General features: G+C 44.4%; 1 protein-coding gene across 2 annotated transcripts in view; it reads left to right on the top strand.

Moving 5' to 3' along the window:
• The window catches only part of DRC10 (dynein regulatory complex subunit 10), a 178,023-nt gene that overhangs the window by 55,135 nt on the left and 99,126 nt on the right, over nt 1-23,762 (top strand). For both annotated transcript variants that reach the window (XM_085633762.1, XM_085633761.1), the window contains one exon: nt 5,026-5,259. In XM_085633762.1, the coding sequence (XP_085489888.1) occupies nt 5,026-5,259 (234 nt within the window). The remainder of the gene's footprint in view (nt 1-5,025; nt 5,260-23,762) is intronic.

The following is a 23,762-nucleotide window of genomic DNA, read 5'->3' as shown; positions in this document are numbered from 1 at the left end:
CAGGATTAAAACTTTTGAATTACAAGTAACAAAAGGATCTCTGTGACTAAAGTAGTAACTCAATGAGCTATCTAGATAAAATGTAATTCTGTGATCTGCATGTTACACGCTGTGCTTTGCATTAGGCACATTACCCCACTGTGCTACTTTTATGAATAGTCAAAACTTTGACTAGACGAAACTGAGATCTCTCTTGAAATGTACATTAATCACCAGACTTATCTCGCCATTTTTATCATCCTCTCAAACACAAAGGGAACTCAGCAACAGGTGCCTTTAACCCCATAAGATGTTTCAAAATGAAGCACCCCTGGGCATGGCGCCCAGTGCGGTGGCACCGGTTGCACCACTACCACAACGCTAAAGATGGTACTGCATCACTAGGTATGTCCTTCAATCACTAACTCGATGTCTCCTCACCACCTCCACAAATATTGTACCTCCTAAAGATTCTGATTAGTTTGCCTCAAGGCTTTCTGCTCCACCTCAGCTCTGGTAGGTCTCCCCTTTACCTAAGTTCTGTGAACCCCATAGCTACGCATCTTCAAAGTGGTCCTCAAACACCACCTCATGCAGCCCTATGAGCTCTACTGGCTCCATGGCCAGCAACTGAACCGAGTGCTCTATGAACCGTCTAGATTATAAATGTATATTGTTAAATGTACCATCCACAGCTAAGGAAATTTGCATTACTAAATGTAACCTTTATAAAGCATTTCTTTTTCAAATGCCCACCAAATAATTACACACACAGAAGGATTTCTCTCCTGATAAATGAAATCAAATCTTTTACTTGGGTATCTAAAAGGCAAATTCTAATCAAACACTGGTTACTAAGGGGGTGTTTCATTAACCATTGATGACATATAGATTCCATACTACTATGCCTCAAAGGTTGTATCTGGCCAGTTCATTGTAATTACAAAAGAAAATAAATGGCAAGATCTTTGGGACAGGCTGTGAAGCTACATGTTGCACTTCCTTTACCACAGAAGAGCCCCTGGCCACAGAATGATCATGGGGCCCAGGCCAGTACTGAGGCACCTTGGAAGTGCCCACCCCCACCAAACTAAAAAAAACATGACTTGAAGATGTGTGGTAAAGTTATGGAAGTAAAAAGGCTGTTCCATTTTAAAAAAAAAAAGTACTTTCTGGCTGCTTGGAAGAGCACCATATCGGTCATTCTCCTGAAAATGTGGCCTTGCACTGGTGCTTCTTCTGCACAACACAGTTCTAAAGTTTTATAAACTGCTGTCTAAAAAGCTGAATGCCTCGTTTTCAGTAAACTCTCCTAGTCGAGGGACCATAGGAGAAAGGTGGGTCACACAAACAGTCCAAAAATAAGTGGTTCTGTGGTGTTTAGTTACTGACCTGGTGTCGTTTTCATTCTTCTAAAAATAGATGTACAACAAACTGTTTTTTAATTTTGAGGGCCCAGCAATGGCATCACCATAGGTTATTTCCCAGTGGAATGCAACCATCTGATGGAATACCGCCATTAGCGTCTTATTTACCTTTGGCTCTGATTACGAGTGCCCAATGGGTAGTGCGATATTTATCACACCTGATAAAATACGTTACCTTGGTATGTGGTATTTAGCAGCCACTATAAATATTGTGTATGACGAATTAAGGCTTTCAAAATGGGGCATAGCATACGGATTTTGGTGCTTTCTACAGCAAAATCCCAAATCCTGGTATTTTCCAGGCACCTTTCAAAACTAAATATTGACATAAAAATCACCAGATTTAACCAGCCCGCCCATGCGTAGGGAGAATTGCTAGTGTGCGGTCTTTACTACACTCTCTACAATTTGTGCAGAACTCCTAATTTCTAATTCCTGTGCTAACAGGGGTTTGGACAGGCATCAGAACTTTCCGGCCTAGTTGTAATGAGGATTTTGTACCTTTAAGTGTGTTCACGGTGTCACTACGGAACACACTGCCTTAAATACAACTCATGGGGCACGCTTACATTTGGGACCGGGAATGGTGTAGTCCCACTACAAACTAGGGTGCCCCCAACTGGAGATTTCACTGCAGTTAATTTTATCTAGTTGGTAGCAGGTGAGATATACATTCTCATAAGAATGACTGACAAGGGTTGTAATTTAAAAAAATATATATAATGAATTGTATTCAGATTACAGAGCATATGCCATTAGTGAAATTAGCAGCAAGGCATATAATTGTAAATGCAAAGAACTCAGTACAGTTCTAAGCAAAAAGCAGCATAGATTTGCCTTCTAAGAGTGGGGAAAGGCATCTCATGTCATGTGAATCTACACGTTCTTTTATAGGACCTCTAAGAAAGATGTACCCAAGACATTCTACATGAGTACAGCTTCTCAGGATATACACCAATAGGAAACAAGCAAGTAGATATATTGCACTACAGAATACAGTCCAGGTTTCTCTCATGGCAGTAATATATTGGGTTTTCATGCATCCTCAGTTTATTCAAGCATTCTGATTGATACCTTGTATAAAGATAGCCTGAGACAGTTGGAACATCCTTGGTCTGATACAGTGAGAACACTTCCTGGTCACTTGTGAGATTCATATAATTCTTTATTTTGTACGAGAAGTCAGCAATAGTCATCATGTGATATGCGGTGATGTTGGTGTAAGATAGAGGACAGTATAAACACAACTTAAGTTAGCATAGGGTCTATTTACAATGCAATTGTTATCCAGAAATAAAAGTAACTTCCACACTAGATGTGTTCATTGGGACGCATCAGTGGAAAGCTCTGGTTGTGTGGAAAACGCAGTGCTCTGCAGTTACCCTGGCTAAACCGATATCTAATATAGGTAGAATTCTTTAATGAGAAAGTCCTGAGTCTTTACTTACAAAATATCCAAATCATTGAAAATCTAAAGCATACATGATTAACTTATGTTTGAAGTTGGGGAGTGCTGTTTTAAGGCCTGTCTACAATGTTTTGTGGCTGTGAGCTTTAACGTTTTACTTAAGTAGTCATTATATTGATATCTTATTTTAAGTTTATCACTCCAGGAGTCTCCATTTGTTTTATCTTACTCATCCAGCGAAAGGCTAATATAGTAAAACCGGGGTTCTGCAGGTCATGACTGGGGTACCCTCCTCGAACAGTATAGGACGTACTCTGGAAAGCAAATGTTACTGATGAGTGAGAGCAATTTGTCTAGCATGACACTGTAATCCAGTTAGACTGGGTGCTAAATGTATATGAGTAAATGTCTCAGTGAGGAAAGTGTGTTTTTTTAAAAAAAAATTTATTATTGAAACAAGAATTAATATTTGTGTGATCCCTTTGGTTCTTAAGATTGAATTTGTAAAGATTGAAGGCTGACATACTTGTTAGTTCAGACCAACCATTTGATTTACTTGTACTAGATTCTAGTGATTTTGTTGTAATGTAATAAAAAAGCGTACATGGTCTGTTATACCATGTGAATATGAACAAAACAGCTAACCGCATCAATTAACATGTGGGAGTGTATAAAGTTTATGTTAACTTTAACACATCCATAGAACAAAGAAACTTTTTTCATTTTTTAACCTGTTTATTCAAGGTATATAACATTTTGAGTTATGTAAACTTCAGCACCGTTTCCATGATTACATGATTGATTAAAAAAAGAAAAAACTTTCCTAAACTGTAAGATTCAATATTTCATAAAATGCAGCATAATATTTACCAATTAGGTACGAACTAAGAGAACATATGTCAACTATGCAATTTCAGAGCCGTAGGAATATTTGCAATCCTTATGTAAAAAGAACATATGTGTCTCAAGTGATTTACTCAACATAGTCAAACCTAATTTTCAAAAGCAAATTATTTTTCACCTGGATTACAAATTGAATCATGCACAGATACATTTTGAAAACCAGTATAAAATGAGGTATATATATTGTAATACATTTTAGAATGCTAAGCAGATACATTCGCCTTGAAGACAAAGTGAAGACAACGTTTCTTTCATGGGGCTTTTGATCATATTCACAGAGGGACATTTATTGGTAAATGTCTGCACCAATTCTAAAGTTAATCCACTTAGAACAAAACTGTGAGTATGAACTAATAGGACTTTGAGAAGGTTTTATATCGTCAAGTATTCAACTAACCCTTATAGATGCTGTTTCCATACTCGTACATAAACAGAAAATACTCATCCATTTCAAATAACTGGATCCATTGGGTGATGTAGACCAAAAAGGATCACAAATGTTGTCTGAATCATTGGATTTAAATTACAAGAAAGCAATCACTGATGATTAAAGAATCAGCAATTCATAGTTATCTAAGAGTGAAACTGCTATTCTAAACCTCTTAAAGCAGCTCTCTCAGCACATACAATTTACACCCATTTTGGCTTTTGTAATTTCACACGATGCAGTTAATATTATAACAAGAATATTTGTCTTACTGGGCACCATTTCTGTTTTACATTTAGTGTGACTCTGCACATAAATTGATCCTGAATACAGTTCCTAAGGCATAATTGTATTTTCCATGTGCATCACAGATGCCTCTTGTTTAATTATTATTCACAATCACTAAATTACAACAATAAATAATACTCTACCAGAACCAGTGGGTATGTCTCTTCAATCATCATATGGAGTGGTTTGAATTGGAGTACATTGGTAGATTTGCTTAGGAATCTACGTGCTGGAATAGTGTGAGGTGTGAAAGTCAACAGGTCAGGATTGAGGTACATCGCAACATTTTGTATCAGTCCCACCAAAGGAAAAACGGGTTCTGCAGAAGTAATTGATTCAGGTACACTAGGCTAGATGTGTTTCCATCAGGCCACGACTGAGATGAACTGTGGAGATTCCGTAGTGTAATTCCAGTGACCCTGGGTATCAGATTGAATGCATGCATACAGTTTTCTGGAGGCATAGTCATTGAATACTCAAAGCTATGGTTCGGTGTTGTGCATTAGTCTCTGCACCTAAGCTCTTTTAGTTGTGTACAGTAACTAACTGCAACCCCTTAAGGTGCCACAATTGTTTTTGATTGCTTGTACTAGGTCGCTAAAAAGAATGACGTGATCCGTCAGCTGAAGGTCCATCTCTACCAGCTTGAGAAGTTTTCTAATGAGCACATCCGACGTATGAAGCAAGAGGCAGATAACCAGCAGAAATCTGACCAGCGTGTTTCTGAGAACAACTGCGCCCAGCTTCAACAGGATATCCAGCGCAAACGGGCACAACTGAACAGTGAAATTGCAGAACACAAGGAGATTGAGATGGCTCTGCGGAAGGTAAAACAGGAATACTGGTTTGCTAAGGTCGTCTAATGAATGCATTCTTCACAGTCCATTATCTGTCTCTTCATGAGAAAGGAGGTGGTTTAGTCGACCACTTTTGAGATTTTATTTAACTAGACTCCAGCAAAGTAACCAAGACCAACATAGGACGATTTAGCAACAGAGCTTCTAAAACAGTATGATAAGAATCCATGCGATCATTGAGATGAGCTCAGTCTGGTGTCAACACAGAGAAATCACTACTCCTCTGCAGGTGAAGGCTACCTCTCCGATTAATAATATTCTGAATGTGGAAAGCTCTTTACCCAACATCTTCAGTCTGGCAAAATCCCGGAGAAGGAAGCCAGTATACTACACATCACAATCTTTGATAACTGCAGTGGCAGCAGCTTGTTGAAAATGTCACTTATAATAAATAGATATCCTTTACTCCACTGGTGTAGAATCACAGCTATTGAATCTCTTAACACGGGGAAAAAAGGGGACTTTGTGAAAAGGAAACCATTGAAACTTTTTTTCAATGCCTGTTCCTTTTTATAAAGAACAGAATATTGTGACATCTGTGCTCCCAGGCCCCTATTCTACTATCTACTGTTTTATGCTAAACATCCAGTCACATCTGTTTCAAGTCCATCTTTAGCCAAGATAATTTTGACTTTCTGAAAAAAATCATTATATAGATATATATATATATATATATATATACACATACAACCATAAGTACACAGGAGCAATTTACAGTTAATTCGTAAATATTGATTTCCTGTGGAGTCAATTACATTTTGCATCAATGCAACCATAGAATGCAGCATGGGGCAGCCATTGGCTCTCGGTGTGAGCGGCAGCATTCTAGTTATGCACATGTGTCAGAAAAGTAGTCCCAATCAGAGCTAATGTGTCCTTCTTCTACCATAACAATTCCTTTTTTAACAGTTTTTTGTAATTATGTGAGGACTCGGGCACTTACAAGACACTGCTACCAGTTTCCTGCAGAGAGCCATATCCTGTGTAAATACTTCAAGTGGCAGCCTTTCAAAACCATTAGAATGTGCCCACACTGCATGTGTATGTGTGCAGATGCAGAGGGTGTGCCTTCTTTTGTTCGGATTTGTTAATTCGCCTTATAATTACTTCGGATCAATAAATTCAGGTTTACCATCAGTTCAGGTTATCTCTAGGTTGGGCTATTTCAGCCCTGACTCACATGTCAGATGGTAAGAATATCTCTATTTCTCTCTATCGCCCTCTTGCTGTCTGTCTGTCTATAACCGTCTCTCTCTGTCAATCTCTATATCTATTGATCTCTATCTCTGGCTCTCTCTTTATAAAGAGATATACATTTATATTTGTTAAATTTATATAAACATGTAATTTGATATATATGTATATCTTTTAATTCTGGTTAGTTATAGGGTGGTTTGGAATTCTTAGGGTTCAGATATGAGTTTTTCTTATGTCATGTTATTTGAATTTATTGAGCGCATGATCTGATAAAGCCAGGTTTTAAGGCACATTCTAAAGGAAGACAAGTACTGCAAGGATCTAATATGCAAAGGAAGAGTGTTCCAAAGTCTTACTGTTCCATAACTCAGGCTGCGACCACCCCAATTGGTTTTACGAAATCTGGGAACAGTCATATACTTATCTTCGGCAGACCAAAGCAGTCTGCAAGGAAGATACCAATTGAAAAGATTTTTAAGAAATCAGGTCTGTGTTGTTTAATGCTTTATAGGCCAGACACAAGGCCTTGAACTTAATACGGCTTACCACTGGAAGCCAGTGCAGTTTCTGAATTTCTTTGGAAACCGATTGATATTTAGGCAGATCCAGTAAGCCTCTTGCGGCTGCATTTTGTATCATCTGTAACTTTCATAGATGTTGACCTTGCATATTTAAGTTCAAACCTTTACATTAATCTAATTTAGATAACACAAGTGCAGTTACCACTGTCCTCCTGGAATTGGCTGGCAGATAAGGAACAATTTTGTTTATTTTCCTCATGAGAAATGAGGAAGACACTGTGGTGTATAGGTGGTTCACATAAGTTTTAATTTATTCCCAATTTTTTTGCCTTGATTACTGGTTTGTTGTGCCACCTAGTTCAAGTGGCATCCCATGTTGGTGAAAGACTGCCAAAGATCATATGGCCAGGTACTACCTACACCCACTCCTCCCTTCTCAAGGCCCAGAAAGTGACAGGAGAGAAGTTTGGATGTGGGGAGCGTAAAAAAACCCCGGCCGTATTTATGAAACAAAGATTAGTAAACATTTATCAACATTTACAATATTCACATAATTTAGCAGAAAATATACATTACATTGATTACAATTGATAAGTACAGATGTCAGATGGCTAACCTTAACATAACTCTAATACAAAGGTTTCCTATCCATATCTAACATATCTTTAATAATCATTACAGTATTTATTTTCTGCGTACCTAATTGGGCCTACGGCAAGGTCAATAACTGGTGTCAGATCCTTATCAATTTTTTAACCACGCCCTCCAGCTGGAGGGCGCATGTGCAGAGGGCCCGTTCACCGTGAGGGTACTTCCACCCCCCCCTCCCGGTTACCCCCGTACGCGCTGTACATTATCTCCATAAAGGGTCCCTTGCAGCTGTGTGCCATTTACAGGCGCTGTTGTGCACGTGCGGGGTGGCCAACCAGCCTAGGGAAAGCGTGACTCCCTCCTCCCCCGCACCCAACTGCCCCAGGAGTTCTAGGAGAGACCACTTGTCCCTCCCACTTGGGCGACCCCATTCAAGAATGGCGCCACCCTCTAAGGACCTTAAATTTACTGCTCACCAATCATGACCTTACCGCCTGACCAAAAATAATCTTAAATACGATGATTGAAGACCTGTGGATGCAATAAATTGGTATTTGAACACAATCACGAATATACATTTCATCATCCATATGCCACTAAAAGTAATACTTACAGCTAATTAATACGCCTAACAACAAACTTGCTTCTAAGGGGATGGTGGGTGGGAAAACAAACTTACAGCCTCCTAGCGAGGCTGGGGGCAGGCTGGGGAGCAAGGAGTGAAGAGACAGACTCCTGTGCTCCCCAGCCTTTTATCAGATTGTGGTGGCCAGGCCAGTTCTAACTGGCCTGACGTTGCCCAGTCGTGTGACCCGGAAGTGATTCTAATCACTTCCGGGTCATGCCCCCGGACCGGGACCTATGATTGAGAGAGGCACGCCTGTTGCGTCACTAATGTGCGCGACAGGCCCGCCTCCTGATCCGGAGGGGGCCGGCTCGACCGCCATACTTTTGGCATCGCCGATGCCGGCCCCGCCATTCTCTATGGCCAGGTACTACCTACACTCCCTTCTCAAGGCCCAGAAAATGACAGGAGAGAAGTTAGGATGTGGGGAGCGTAAAAAACCCCCGGCCGTATTTATTAAACAAAGATTAATAAACATTTATCAAAATTTACAATATTCACATAATTTAGCAGAAAATATACATTACATTGATTACAATTGATAAGTACAGATGTCAGATGGCTAACCTTAACATAACTCTAATACAAAGGTTTCCTATCCATATCTAACATATCTTTAATAATCATTACAGTATTTATTGTCTGCGTACCTAATTGGGCCTACCGCAAGGTCACTAACTGGTGTCAGATCCTTATCAATTTTTTAACCACGTCCTCCAGCCGGAATGCGCATGCGCAGAGGGCCCGTTCACTGTGAGGGTACTAGCCCCCCCCTCCCCCCGGTTACCCCCGTACGCTCTGTACATTATCTTCATAAAGGGGCCCTTGCAGCTGTGTGCCATTTAGTGGCGCCGTTGTGCACGTGCGGGGTGGTCAACCAGCCTAGAGAAAGCGTGACTCCCTCCTCCTCCGCACCCAACTGCCCCTGGAGTTCTAGGAGAGACCACTTGTCCCTCCCACTTGGGCGACCCCATTCAAGAATGGCGCCGCCCTCTAAGGACCTTAAATTTTTTGCTCACCAATCGTGACCATACCGCCACAGGCTAGCATAGTTGACCGACTATCTAGCCCCCCCTGCACTCACTAAAAGGTCATCCCCTGATACTGAGGCCACACAACCAAGCTAATATATTCTCTAAGAACACTTCATTGCCTACCTTGGACAAGTGCACACCGTCTTTTAGGAAGCACGGCTCACCCCTAATGCACCCATGGGCGATGGTCTGCAGGTGAGGAGCCCTGAAATGTCTCTCTATCTTATTATTTATTCTCCTCACAGAGTGATTCAATGCCTTTACAGATTCCCCTCCCTCCAGTGGAATCGGGGTATCATCTGAGACCACCTGATAGTGCAACCCTGGCATGTCTTGGTAAACCAACCTATCTCTGAGATTATAGTTTCTACCAACCCTCTTCTTCCCAGGTTTGCTAGGTTCCCCCCACCCCCCCCCAAGTGTAGAACAATAATATTGCGAGGAGCCCCCCCCCTTTCTTAATAAGTCTAGCACGATACCCCTGAACTGACTGAAGCAGAGCACCCCTTTCCCCTGAAATGCTATCTCAAAACCGGCCTGCCGTGCCCTGTCTTTATAATTTCCTGTAATGAAAAAATTAGACAGACGCCTTACAAATGAGTGGCCAACAATCCAAACAATCTGTGATCCTTTCTCTGGTGCTGATGGTCCTTGAATCGCCCAACGCTGCTGTTGTGGTGTCCTCAGTTTCCCCCCTGCGTGACCGGTTTGAGAAACTGTAATGAAAGCAGAGAAAGACACATGCATCAGCGTCTGGTAAAATATCCCACTCACAGCATATGTAATCGCACATAGCGTTTATAATAATTGGAGGCCCATCTCCCAATCCTTTGTACATTGTTGCTAGGTAGACCCCTGGCTGTCGCCTCAGTGGCAGCCCCTATCCTAAAAGAGTGAGTTCCAAAACAGCCTGGGTTCAAACCAGCCTTCTGGTTTGCCATGTCCAGTACTCTTTTAAATTGAAAACGTGTCAGTGGGACCCCATCTGCGTGTATTAGCAAAGGGCCCCCTTTGTCACGGGTCTAATGTGCAGGTAATTCTCCACATGTGAGAGGGAACAGCATGGATTACCATGTGCACGATGTAGTACTACCCCATCACCTCGTGCTTCCTGATCCGTCTTGGACTTCGTAATCGATATCGGTAGTGTGTCCCCCTTCACCTTAATGCGGTCAAACTGCAGGCCGCCGTGTACATCCAGTTTGCTTTGGGCCACTAACTCCCCAATCCTGAATGCCCCATAAAAGGCCAATGAAAATGCGGCAATGAACAACCGCACTTTCCCTGAGGTGTTGCAAATCGCGGGGAGGGTCCCTAGTAATGATGTCAAGAGCTCCACCCCGATTGGCTGCCTCGTATCTGGGGCAGACCCCTGGAGGCGTTGCCAACCTTTCAAGGCCTTCCTAACCATAAAACTGTTAGTGGGATCCCCTTTGTCACTGATCTGGGCAAAGAAAGAGATTGCCGCCACATCCCGCTTAGCGGCTGCATCAGAGCGCCCTTCCCCTTTTAGAAAACCCAGGTACTGAAGGAGCGCCCCCATGTTGTGCCACCTCCCAGCCCACTCCATTTCCAAGAAAGAACAATATTGCCAAAACGCCCCTTCATATGCTTTCCTGGTCCTGGGTGCTAGGCTAGCTGCCACGAGGTCCAGTAGTTGGGGGCACCAATCTGCCAGAGTAGTTCTGGGAAGGGGGTGGCGTAGACCGCCGCTGCCGGGAGGTGCTCCCTGAAAACCTGCATCTTAAAGCGAGAAAGGGCGTCAGCAGCATGATTGAGTACACCTGGCACATGTTTAGCTCTAAATTGTACATTTAGCTTCATGCATATGAGAACAATCTCCTTCAAGAGGCGGAGAATCATCTTATACCGGGCAGCTGGCTGATTGATGCATTCCACGACGGTCATGTTGTCTGACCAGAACACCACTGATTGATTACGCAGTTGCTCTGGCCATACCGTCAATGCCACCCAGATGGGGAAGAGCTCCAGGAAACCGATGTTACCCGTCAAGCCTATCTCCACCCACCATGCAGGCCACAGTTGTGCCACCCACTCGGTACCGAGTATGGCACCAAATACCTCACTGCCCGCAGCGTCAGTCATTAAACCCAACTCCGGGGAGGCAGTGGGCGGACCGGGCCACACTACTCTGCCATTGAAGTCCTGCAGGAATGCCTTCCAAATCCGCATGTCCTGCCGAACCTCAGCTGACAGCCTTGTGTGGTGATGTTTCTCCCTGAGCCCAGCCATGGCCTGTGAAATGGATCAGGAAAACTGCCTTGCCATGGGAATGACCCTTAAGGCGAAATTTAGTTGCCCTACTGTCTGTTGTAGCTGGTGTAGTGTGACCTTCTCCCTGCTCAAACATAGCTGTAAAGCTGCCCTGAACTTGGTGACTTTGTCCGTGGGCAACCTAAAACACCTCTGAATGGAATCTAACTCGATCCCCTATCGTTGTTGCTGGCCCGACTGTCTTTCCCGGGGCCAAAGGAACCCCAAAAGCCTGCATGAGCGCGCAAAACTCCTGCAACGCCCACCCACACTCCGGGGAGCCCCGTGACCCCAAGATAAGAAAGTCATCCAGGTAATGCATGTCCCACTGATGTCCTGTCTTCTGTCTGAATGCCCATTCCAAAAATGAACTGAATCTTTCAAAATATGCACATGACACAGAGCAGCCCATTGGCATACACATATCCATATAAAATCTTCCTTGAAACTAAATACAGTCTGACCCATCATCCCCTTTGGTTTTGCTTTGTTCGCCCTAAGTTGGCAGGCTATGCCCAGACGTGGGTCCCTTGCTCACTTTGCCACTGGATTGAAGCTAGCCTGGCTGATGACGGGTGATTAGCCAGAAACCGGTCCCAGGATGCTTGTTTCCGGTCCAGGGAAGACATGGCGTGGCAATTCGGGCTGGACTGTTCCCATGAGGCACAGTGTCAGACTGATTTGCATATGGCCATGTCTGAACTGGGGTGGCAGAGTGAGCTAAAGAATGATGATGGATTAAACCCAGATCAGTTGACTGGGCGTGAGTGCTTGCAATGTTTAACACCCCGTACATCATCCCCTTTGGTTTTGCAATACCAAAATGGCGGCTCAAAGCGGGCCTTCCTTATCCCAGAAGGGGAGGGGGAACTAAGTGCCAGGTGCAGGGGAAATGAAAAACGCTACGGAACGTCCACAACACGAGGACTCCGTGCACAGCGCAAACAACTCAGATACAGGTAACGCAAACAATTAACAAAATCTTCAGTCAGAAGCAATTCCCTCCACAACAATGTTTAAAAAAGTGTATCTTTTAAAAATCAATCGAAATTAAGATTACGAATAGTGCAACAATATTAAAACAGTCACAGTATGGCATGCAGCCTAAACCTTTGCTGTCTCAGCTACGCGTCCGCATTGGCAGGCCATTAAGTACTGGCGCCTGCTAACCACTAGAGCGCTGCAATACCAAAATGGTGGCTCAAAGTGGGCCTTCCTCCTCCCGGACGGGGACGGGGGAACTGAGTGCCAGGTGCAGGGAAAGAAAAAAACGCTACGGAACGTCCACAACATGAGGACTCCGTACGCTGCGCAAACAACTCCCATTCAGGTAACGGAAACCATGAACAAAGTCTTCAGTCAGATACAATTCCCCCCAACAATGTTTAAAAAAGTGTATCTTTTAAAAAGGAATTGAAATTAAGATAACCAATAGTGCAACAATATTAAAACAGACTCAATATGGCATGCACCCTAAACCTTTCCTGTCTCAGCTGAGACAGCAAACTCCATCACTCACTCACCTGTACTGCCTTTCACAAATGCAGTTACTCACCTATAGGGTTCAGATATGAGTTTTTAGGGATAGTAAGGGATTTTTAGGGTTCAGGGATGGGTAGTGCTGTGCCTGCCCTGATCCTGCCACCCTTCACCCCGTCTACGGCAGATCGGAATGCTGAGGCCTCCCACATACTGAGAGGGCGCTGGGGGCGGCCAGCGGCCCTGATGGTCTAAGGGCTCTCGCACTAAACGCGGACAGCCCAAGCAGCATGACGTGCTGAGCTCCTCTCCCAAGACTTTCCAACTATAAACTGGGAGTGACTTTAACTATACAGCTTGCTCACCCGTTATATGTCCTGATGATGATCTCGAACAGTTGAGATCGAAACGCCGTTGACCCTTTACAACAAAAAACTCTTCCTATTCTATAAAAGTTGCTTGAGGAGTTTTACACTATTGTTGTCAATGCGATGCCGTTATTTTAAACTTCACCATCACTTTGCACGTCACGCCTCTTTCACTTATTGTGTGAGCACCTGAATTCTATTGTTGTGGAAATAAATGTTTCACATGAACTGACTTATGTCCCTATGTACATTATTAATTTTTTTTCTCCTTTAAAGTAATTAATCTTCAACTCTCTAATCATAAGTGCTCTCCTTAGGATCACTTTATTATTGGACCTTTTGGCCACACCCGAACCATTGTTTTTTACCGCATATTTCACCCCAGGTTCACGTATTGGGGTACCCTTGTTTTTCTTAAAACTTGATGGTCTAAGTCAGCACACTAGTTCAGTGAGAGTCCATTGCCTGCGAGCCGTACCTCTGCCTTATCCCATCCCAGAGATCGATGTTGTGGCACTGGCCCCGTGCCTCATACACGTTCTTTGTAGGGACCCACCTCCGCCCTCAGCTTGTGTTTTGGAGGGGTGTGAATTACATGTGGGCCTTGTGAAAGGCGCTCTCTGACTGGTTGTGGTGGAGCATGCCAGGCCTGGTGCCTTGACTTGGCGTGGGAGTTGGCCTAGATTGCTGTGCCCCCTGGGGAGTGCCATTCCTGCTATTACTTACCACTTCATCCTGGCCAACAGCTGCTACTGCTGACCCTACTGTGGGGGGGGCTGCTGCCGTGGCAAGAACCAGAGCCCTTCCTGCCCTCCTTGCCATTCGCACTGAGGGACTGCTCTCCTATCCATGCAGCGCAACACCCCTGCGGTGGACCTCTGGCAGAGCACTATTGAGTCTCCATGATGGGCAGAACCGACCCGAAACAGCGCAAGCTCTTGTTTGAGCAACCCAGGACCCTCGTCACGGTTGGCTCCCATTCTGATGCGGATGAACCCACCAACTCCGTGAACTGGTCTGAGGGCCCAGCTGGCATGACTTCCATTATGATGGAGATCAGGGTGGGGTTCTGCTCCATTGATTCCCGCTTCAACGCCCTTACCTACCGACTAAACAATATGGACAAACGCCTGGAAAGCCATCACAGCTGGCTTGATAATGCGGAGGAGCGCATTTCCACCATCAAAGACGGCTTTCTCCCTTGCTGAAGTGGGTTGCGAAGATGTAACATCTACTGGAATCAGTAGCCGCGAAGAACGAAGATTTGGAGGCGCGCTCCACAGAAATAATATCCGCATTCACTGCATCGTGGACACAGTGAATATGGGCCGCCCAGATGTCTTTATGGAATCTCTTCTAACAGACTTGTTTGATCGTGCCAATTTCTCTTCCACGTTCACTGTGAAGCATGCACACAGATCTCTAGGCCCTGGCCCCCAGTGGGTGCCACACCAAGGCTGCTGCTAGCCCGACTGTTGAATTACAAGGATAGAGATACAGTTTTGCGCCCCGCTCGTAAGAAAGGTACCAAACACTACCAGAGGCCACGCTCTATTTTTTCCCAGATTTCACACCTATGGGGCAGGAGGCTCAGTGTAAATTCTCGGATGCCAAGAACACATTGCGCAAGCTAGGCCCCAGGTATGCCATGCTTTATCCAGTGCAACTTCGAGTTGAGGTCAATGGAAAATCTCTTTTTTTCGAGGCTCCAGCCGAGGTGGTGAAATTCGGCAAACAATATAGGGCCGCTTCCCCGGATTTCCAGCGACATACTCCAGATCGTGAGTGCTCCCCATCTCAGCTTGGCACAGCTAGTGTGTACTGACCTAGTTGCTGACTACTATGATCGGCTAATACCATTAACCTTGACTTTACAAATGTTGTCTCTGCTGGGATATATATATATATATGCCAGTCAGTCAGTCATAAGTCTTTATTTCGATTGTATCAATCATAAAAGACAAAAAGTTACAAAAACTTTTTTTAAAACAGGTCATATTAAAAGTCCATGATTTAAAAGAATATAAAAGTCAACGACCAACATTTAGAAGTAAAGGGCCCTCGGTATATAAAACACATGATAATTAAAAAAATATGAAAATATACAATAGTACATACATATATACACATACATAGACATATATATTTATACATGCATATATACATAAAAGCAATGGTGGCCATAAGACCACCAAAAATCATATATCAAAATACTTTACACACTAAGTAACACACTGTCAGATACAGAAGTGTGTGTCAAAGCAAACATGATACTACTATGCTGGTCCCATGCCCAAACTCTTAGTATAATTATTAATATAAAACCTGACTAGAGGTATGGCCCCTCATATTTTTTGCGCGGCTAACCCACATCCAGCTCAGAAATTTGGCAACTGCAATTACGATTGAATCCTGCGTATTAGTTTTCAAAATCCTTAATGCCTCCATGCTTGATCTAGTGCCCATATTGAGGCAAACAGGTTTGAGCCATTTTATCCTAGGTTGCTTGTAAGCAGGGCATACAAACATTTTATGGGCTATTGTTTCAGTCTGTGCCCGGCATGTAGAGCATTTATCATCTGACCTTGAGTCCCAGCATTTTTTTAATTCTTTTAACGGGAGGGAACCCACCCTAAATTGATGATACCGCTTCCTATCATGGGGTTTAGTGATCACCTCCCAATAAGTTTCAAGCTCGGTCTCATGTTTAAGTTCCAAAAAACGTCTAGACATAGTAGACCGTATTGTGGATGAAAAGCGCTTGATCTTAACCATATTCCAGTATGCTGCTTTATACACTTTTCTAGGTGGAAATGGGTTATGGGCAGGATCCTTCCACAGGCTACTATTCCCCATATCAATCAGGATGATTTTTAACTTGTATAGCCATGTGATTCTACGTGAACAGTCTGCCCCCCTTACTTCGTGCAGTGCATTAGCACAGTGGTTCCCAAACTCTTGACTCCTGAGGACCCCCACTGAATCACTACTGGAGTCCGGGGACCCCCAAGCAATTTTTACAATTTAAATTTCAAAAAATTAAAACAATAATTCGCAAAAAATACACAAACAAGTACACACCAAACAAATACTTGCATTACTAAAGCTTTTATTATTTTATCTTGGAAAATATGCAAAAATTATTTACACGCATTGATTGCATAATGTGCCATGAAGAAACCATTTTAAAATAAACCATTTTAAAATCAATGCAATAATTTGGAGTGGACTACACTTGCAGCCACACTTTTCATGAAACCAACCCTGACGGCGGGAATAAACCATAATGTCACTGCTACTATCACACAAGCTGATCACTCGTCACACACAAGAAGAATTATAGAAAGACTGCTGCTAAATCATAGCTGCCAAGGTTTCAGATTGCGGTGTGTGATATTGTCATAAATACAGTGTAATTATGAGTGACATTTCAGTGACTATGAGTGACACTTGCTCACAAGCCACACTTTTCATGAAACCAACCCTGACGGCGGGAATAAACCATAATGTCACTGCTACTAGCACACAAGCTGATCACTCCTCACACACGAGAAGAATTATAGAAAGGCTGCTGCTAAATCATAGCTGCCAAGGTTTCAGATTGCGGTGTGAGATATTGTCATAAATACAGTGTAATTATGAGTGACATTTCAGTGACTATGAATGACGCTTGCTCACAAGCAAAATAAAGCAATGAAGATGAGGGAAACATAAATACCAGAAAATACACCAATTTGAGCAACAAGACAGGCTAAGGTAACTGCTTCAAAGCATAAGAAACAATTCATTTATCAGACCATATTAATTGCCAAGTTTTTTCTGTCGCGTTTTACTTTTCCAGCCAGAATAGCGTTTTAACCAAATGCATATTACATTTTCGTGCTAGCAGTTAGTCATTTCACTTGTAACACTAAAACACTGAGCTGCCTTGCGCCTGCAGATTTACTGTGTTTCAAATATTCAGATCATGATAATATCACTCTAACATTCTACAAAAGGAGTGCATGAATATGCCAACATTAAAGTAAACAGACTTTGAGAGCAGCAGCACAATAGCAGTCTGTACACATTGCACAGATACTGACTGAGGAGCAAGCAGACAAGTTATAAAGCGCAAATAGGTACAAGTTACCAGGCATACGGAAATGGTCATCAAGCCCAGACTGAGTGATCAGAAGCTAGAAACAGAACCCTCTCAAACAGATCTAATGAGAGAGGGCAGAATCCGCCAGCAGCTTGACCTGCAGGAACGTCTGAGAGGCCTTTTTTCCAAATCTGTCCGGAATAAAACCTTATTTGTTACTATCCTCAATCTGAGACGAAATTTAAATCAAGCAAGAAAAATGGGGCACGATAAATAGCATCTGTTTTGAGTTTTTGGAGACTAACATGCAGACTGTGGTACTTTGGTACTATAAATAGCACACTTTTCCCCTGTAAGTTTACGGCAGGTTTGACCGTCCTAAATTTTAAGAAGGGTGCAATATTTAACATACCTGGTAATTACATACGCAGTGAATACCACCCAATCACTGCGCAAACAGGGCTTACCCAGAGGTGGGACAATTCCAACCAAATTGTAATGTATTTAGTAAGTACCAGAGGCGCAACTGGAGCCAAATTTCGTGGGGGGCAGGGGGCTAAGAAAACATTTTGGGGGGGGCTGAATGTTAAGCAAAAGGCAGAGTGGAGCTGCAGGGTCTATTAGAAGGGGTGAAACAACAGTAAGGCCTCATTAACGTGCAAATAGTCTTTTAAAGACCTGTCAAGTGCTCAGGTGCGGTCGCATCCCAGGCTGACACACACACGACATAGGCAGAGTGGAGCTGATTTGGGGGTGGCAGAATCTAGTTTAAGCAAAAGTCAGAGTGGAGCTGCAGGGGCTCTTAGAAGGGGTGAAACAACAGTAAGGCCTCATTAACGTGCAAATGGTCTTTTAAAGACCTGTGAAGTGCTCGGCTGCGGTCTCATCCCGGGCTGAGGGCTGACACACACGACATAGGCAGAGTGGGGCTGATTTCGGGGGGGGAGGGTTGGCTGAATCTAGTTTAAGCAAACGGCAGAGTGGAGCTGCACAGGGCCGGCTTTAGTGCTGGTGGCGCCCTGTGCGACAATGTTTGTTGACGCCCCCCCAATGACCACCTCCACCACGGATTCTCTCACTAGCACCCTTTAACAGTGACCAAGTCTCCATAACCACACACTCTCAGATGCATTGAATTAATACGAGTGTAGGCCCGGGTGTCCGAGCACTTTGCTTCACACACACATTACACAGAGACAATCAATCATACGTGTGTAAATCAGTGTATAGGAAATATTACATAAGAGCCAAAGGACTGAAAGTGTAGGAGTCACATGTCATCCATACTGGTAGGCAGTATAGTTTAAGAGTGCTTGGTGTGGAGAAGCACAAACTCAGAGTCGAAAAAGAAACAGCATAGTTGGGAGTTTTCTTTAATAATAAGAATCGATTTCTAGCCAAATTAACCCTTTTTGCAACATTAATCAATGTTCTAATATTGTATACTTTGCAGTGTGTATGCAGTGCAGGATGAAAGTTAATAGCTCACTATTCTATGTTAGGAATTTAAGTTATAAATTGCAAGTAACAAAAGGATGTCTCTTTTGAAAGCAGTAATATTTGATCTGTTTATCATACCCACTCTGTAATCTACTTGGCACACGTTCTTTGCAGCAGGCATATTAACCCTCTGCACTAACTTCACAGAAGTCAAAACCTCAACTATACAAAATGCTCATCTCTCTCCAGGAAGATAATTAATCAAAGGAGTTTTCTTGACATTTATGTGAGGCCTGGTAATTGCCGGCGGAAATAAACGCTGCAGCAGGTGCTTCTAATCTAAAAAGCATAATAAACTTTCAAACACGGACCCAGGAAGCCAGCGGCCGGTGCGGTGGCACCGGTCGCACCGCCCTAAAGCCCACCGGCCGCTGGCTTCCTGGGTCCGTGTTTGAAAGTTTTTTATGCTTTTTAGATTAGAAGCACCTGCTGCAGCGTTTCTTTCCGCCGGCAATTACAAGGCCTCACATAAATGTCGCGTAACACCCATTGTACTCCCGTTGTGTGTGTCGGCCCTCAGCCCGGAATGAGACTTCACCCGAGCACTTCAAAGGTATTTAAAAGCCCATTTGCACGTTATTGAGGCCTTACTGTTTCACCCCTTCTAAGAGCCCCGCGCAGCTGCGGGGCTCTTAGAAGGGGTGAAACAGTAAGGCCTCAATAACGTGCAAATGGGCTTTTACATACCTCTGAAGTGCTCGGGTGAAGTCTCATTCCGGGCCGAGGGCCGACACACACAACGGGAGTACAATCGGTGTTGCGCAACTGGTACACCCGGCCTACAAACGGCGTACTAATTCCCCTGACCTTGCCCAACAGGTGTAAATGTAACATTTTTAAAATTAATTATAAAGAAATAAACACTCACGTGCTGTAGTAGTGGTCCGAGGTGCCGGAATGCAGGTATTTAGCGAGGCGAAGCGGAGACAGGGCATTGGGCGGCAAAATGCTCCTCGGCTGGCTGCAGACGCGAGGGAAGACGCACTGCCGTGGGAGCGTGCGCGTCTATAAAAAAATAAGCCAATCACCCTTCAGCTTCCCCGGCCTAAGCTGAAATGGTGATTGGCCCGCTTTTTTTTGGTCCCGCCGCCCCTGCGCTGTCATTCACAGTGCTTGTATGCTTAAATGCTTCTAAATATTTAAAAATAGCTGACTCGAAGGCACTCCAGTTCGCGGACCCCCTGGAAATGTGTCACGGACCCCTGGGGGTCCGCGGACCACAGTTTGGGAAACGCTGCATTAGCATACAAGGACAACTCAGGGGTAGTCCAAAGCCTTCGCCAAAAAGCAACCGGCCGAAATCGCACTATGTCCTCAATTACTTGGCAACCCAAATCCAGATATAAGGGCAATAATGGCGTTGATTGCGGAAGGCCTATTAAAGATCTCATAAATTTGTTTTGTGCAACCGTAAGGGATGACAAATCCTCAAAGCTCAGCACCATACAATACCGAGGAGCTGATTTTTGAATTATAAATCTTTAGGGCAGGGGCAATGGGCTTTGTCTGTGATAATCTCTGTTCTTTGATAATAGGGCACCTGCTAATTGGGCGTGTTTAAGGGCCAACATATCTATCTGAGGCTTCCAATTTAGTCTCCGGCCTAGAGTAATCCCCAGATATGTGAAAACTTCTGTCTGCTCAAGGAGGACATTATTCATAAAAACTCTCCCTTTAATTACTTTATGTTTGTGGAGGACCATAAACTTGTTTTTTTCCACATTAACCTCTAGCTCAATGTCATGGCAAAATATCTCGAAGCAGGATAGGGCGGACTGTAGACCTATTTGTGTTTTTGCCAATATCAAAGTATCGTCCGCAAACATGAGCAGGGGTATCTTCATACCAGCCAGTGTAGGGGCATCCGTGTGGTAAGTAGAAAAATACTGAAATGCCCTGTTGATAAATAAAGAAAACAGGGTGGGGCCAGCACGCACCCTTGTCTTACCCCCTTTAAAACCGGGAACCTGTCCGTGACATTCCCCTGCATACCCCAACGAACCTGTGCATAATTACAATTGTGTAACTTGACTAAGATAGCCAATATTTCCGATGGCATTCCCATGTCCACAAATGCACTCCACATTTTGGTTTGAGGGACCAAATAAAAAGCAGATTTAAGATCTATGAACGCTGCGTAGATTGTACCCCCTCCAATAATAGCAACCCTCCAATAATAGCAACCCTCCAATAGATAAGCATAAATCGAAAAACTTGATCTACGGTACTGGTGGGTGAGCGGAACCCCGCTTGTAATGGGGGCAAGATGTTCATATTGTCAATCCAAGACTTGATTCTGCCCAACACTAGTCTAGCAACACTTTTTTTAATGGAATCAATAAGGCTTATCGGCCTGTAGTTGCCTGGTAGGGAACGGTCACCCTTTTTAAATATCGGAAGGATTTCTGCACCTGCCCAAGTATTTGGGAGTGGTGCACCGGTTGCTATTGCATTTGCAAGCACTTGGATATATGTTACCCATGAATCTTTGTCTTGCTAAAACAGGTCTGCTGGTATGCAATCTGGTCCAGGGGCCCTACCTCTCGGGATTAACTTAAGAACAGAAGCAACCTCTAAACTAGTAAAGTGCAAAGGGGTGGTTGGGGTGGGCAATTGAAGGGTGGCGTTGCTACCAATGGAGGCAGTAAACTGGGTCTCGAAATGCGAGACCCACAACTCAGGGGTTATATAATTGACTGGTACTTGGTTTGATAAACCACTACCCCATTTGACGAGCTGCCAAAATTTGATCATATTTTTCTCATTGCTAGCTGAAAGCAGATCTTGCCAGTGTTGCTCATCCCAATCCTTCTTAGCCTGAAGTTGGGCTTTCTTATACCCAACTCTCGCCTTTTTAATGCTTACCATATCTCTTGATCTAATTGCTCTCGATAGTAGCTTGTACGCCTCTCTGCACGATTTGTTGTACCAAGAGGCTGGGCTATGGCATATTTTTTTCCTCGGTAGACTACTTTTAATAAAGAACTTTTTAAGGTTCATAAACAACTCGTTATGTACCTGAGGAATCATTGCATTAATATCCTCCTGAGAGTCACAGAGTTGGAGGGTCGCTATCGAATTGGTGACCAGTAACTTCATCTGGTCAAGATCCCCATCATTATCTATAACCTTGGCCCATCTAACTCTCCTAGTATCGTTAGTGAGCACAACACCGACTGCAGACAACTCAGTGGGTTGGTGTCTGGGATTACATAAGCCTTGTGTGAGGCTGGGTGTGCAGCGGGCCGGAAAAGCAAGCGAGGAGGCCGTATGTAGTGTGCTATAGTAGGGATTTATTGAAGAGTCACAAAGGTAGAACACAAGGTAAACAAGGAGGAGGTCCGGGGGCTGGATCCACTCGAGGCCGGCGATGCTGGTTGCGGTCTTCGGCGGCTCCAAGGGAGGTTTCGGCGACGTGGAGGATCCACGGAGGGCAGGGAGCAAAAGGAGAAACAAAAGGGACCGTTAGTCCTATCCTTTTCGGAGGATCTTTGCTCCCGTCACCGTCACCCGGGTGTGTGGGGAAGGGGCGGAAAAACGAGACAGTGAGGAAAGGAAGGGACCGGGGCAAGGAATACGGGGCGGGAAGAAGAAAGGGTGTTCGGTCGGGACGTGAAGGAGGAGGCAGGGCACACAGTGCAGTGCTATACAATTATAATACAGTGCAGGGAACGTAATGCTAAAGAGAAGGGGAATGTATACAAGGACTATACAGGGGACTCCTAGTGAGTAAACTAGTGAGGTTAAAGGCACTCACGCGGTCCGCCGTAACTCTCCCGTTGAGTTACGGCCGCTCTACAGCCACCTCCTGTGGACTCCACCACTCTTCGGTCCACACGTCTGTTTCAGTCGTCTGCTCTCCGTCTCTTGCCTCTTCTCCTTCGCGTCCTCCAGTCCGAGGTTCCTGCCACAAATCTCCGACCCTTCGCACTTCCGGGTTCTCCTTTTTATCCGGTGCTGTCGCTGCCATAGGGGCGGAGCTTCCGGAGTCCGCGATATTTGAGGCTGTCTGACCCGATGTTCTGGTTGGTCTCTGTGGGGAAAGGAAGGGTGTGATTTTCCGGTGTTTTGCTGGCGTCTCAGGTCGAGTCCTTATGGGGGCATTATGAAGCCGGGGATACAGCCCCGGGGCTGGCGAAGGAGGTAAGTTCGGGGAAAGACGGTGTTCTGGTCGGGGTTGTCGGGACGCCGTTTCACATCCCCTTCCCCTAGCTGTCCTTCCTGTAGGGGCGGGAGACGTAGGGTATCTCGAAAGGAAATCTGCGTTGCCCTGTTCGGACCCCTTCCTATGTTTGGTGGTGAAGCGGAAGGGCTGTAAGGAGAGAAACCATCGGAGGACTCTGTCGTTCTGGCCTTTGTTCCGGGCCATCCACTCCAGAGGGGCGTGATCTGTGTAGAGGACAAAGTCTCTGCCCTCCAGATAATAGCGGAGATGGTCCACTGCCCACTTGATGGCCAGGGCTTCCTTCTCCACCACGGCGTAGTGTTTTTCACGGGGGAACAATTTGCGGCTGACATACAAAATAGGCCTTTCATTATCTAGGGAATCCTTCTGGGATAGCACCGCCCCTAACCCATGATCAGAGGCGTCTGTTTGTAGGATAAAAGGCCGGCAGAAGTCGGGGGGTACCAAGACAGGACTGGAGGTCAAGGCTTCCTTCAAGTCCGTAAAGGCTTGCCAGGCTTCAGGAGAGGGGTTCCGTAGCTTCTCCTCGGATCGGTTTGATTTTGTTAGCAGGTCCGTCAGGGCTGCTGCTCTTTGGGAAAAGTTTGGTACAAAGCGTCGATAATATCCGAGAA

This window comes from Triturus cristatus, chromosome 11 (assembly GCF_964204655.1).
Source record: "Triturus cristatus chromosome 11, aTriCri1.1, whole genome shotgun sequence".
NCBI lineage: Eukaryota > Metazoa > Chordata > Amphibia > Caudata > Salamandridae > Triturus > Triturus cristatus.
This window is presented reverse-complemented; position numbering and strand designations above follow the sequence as displayed.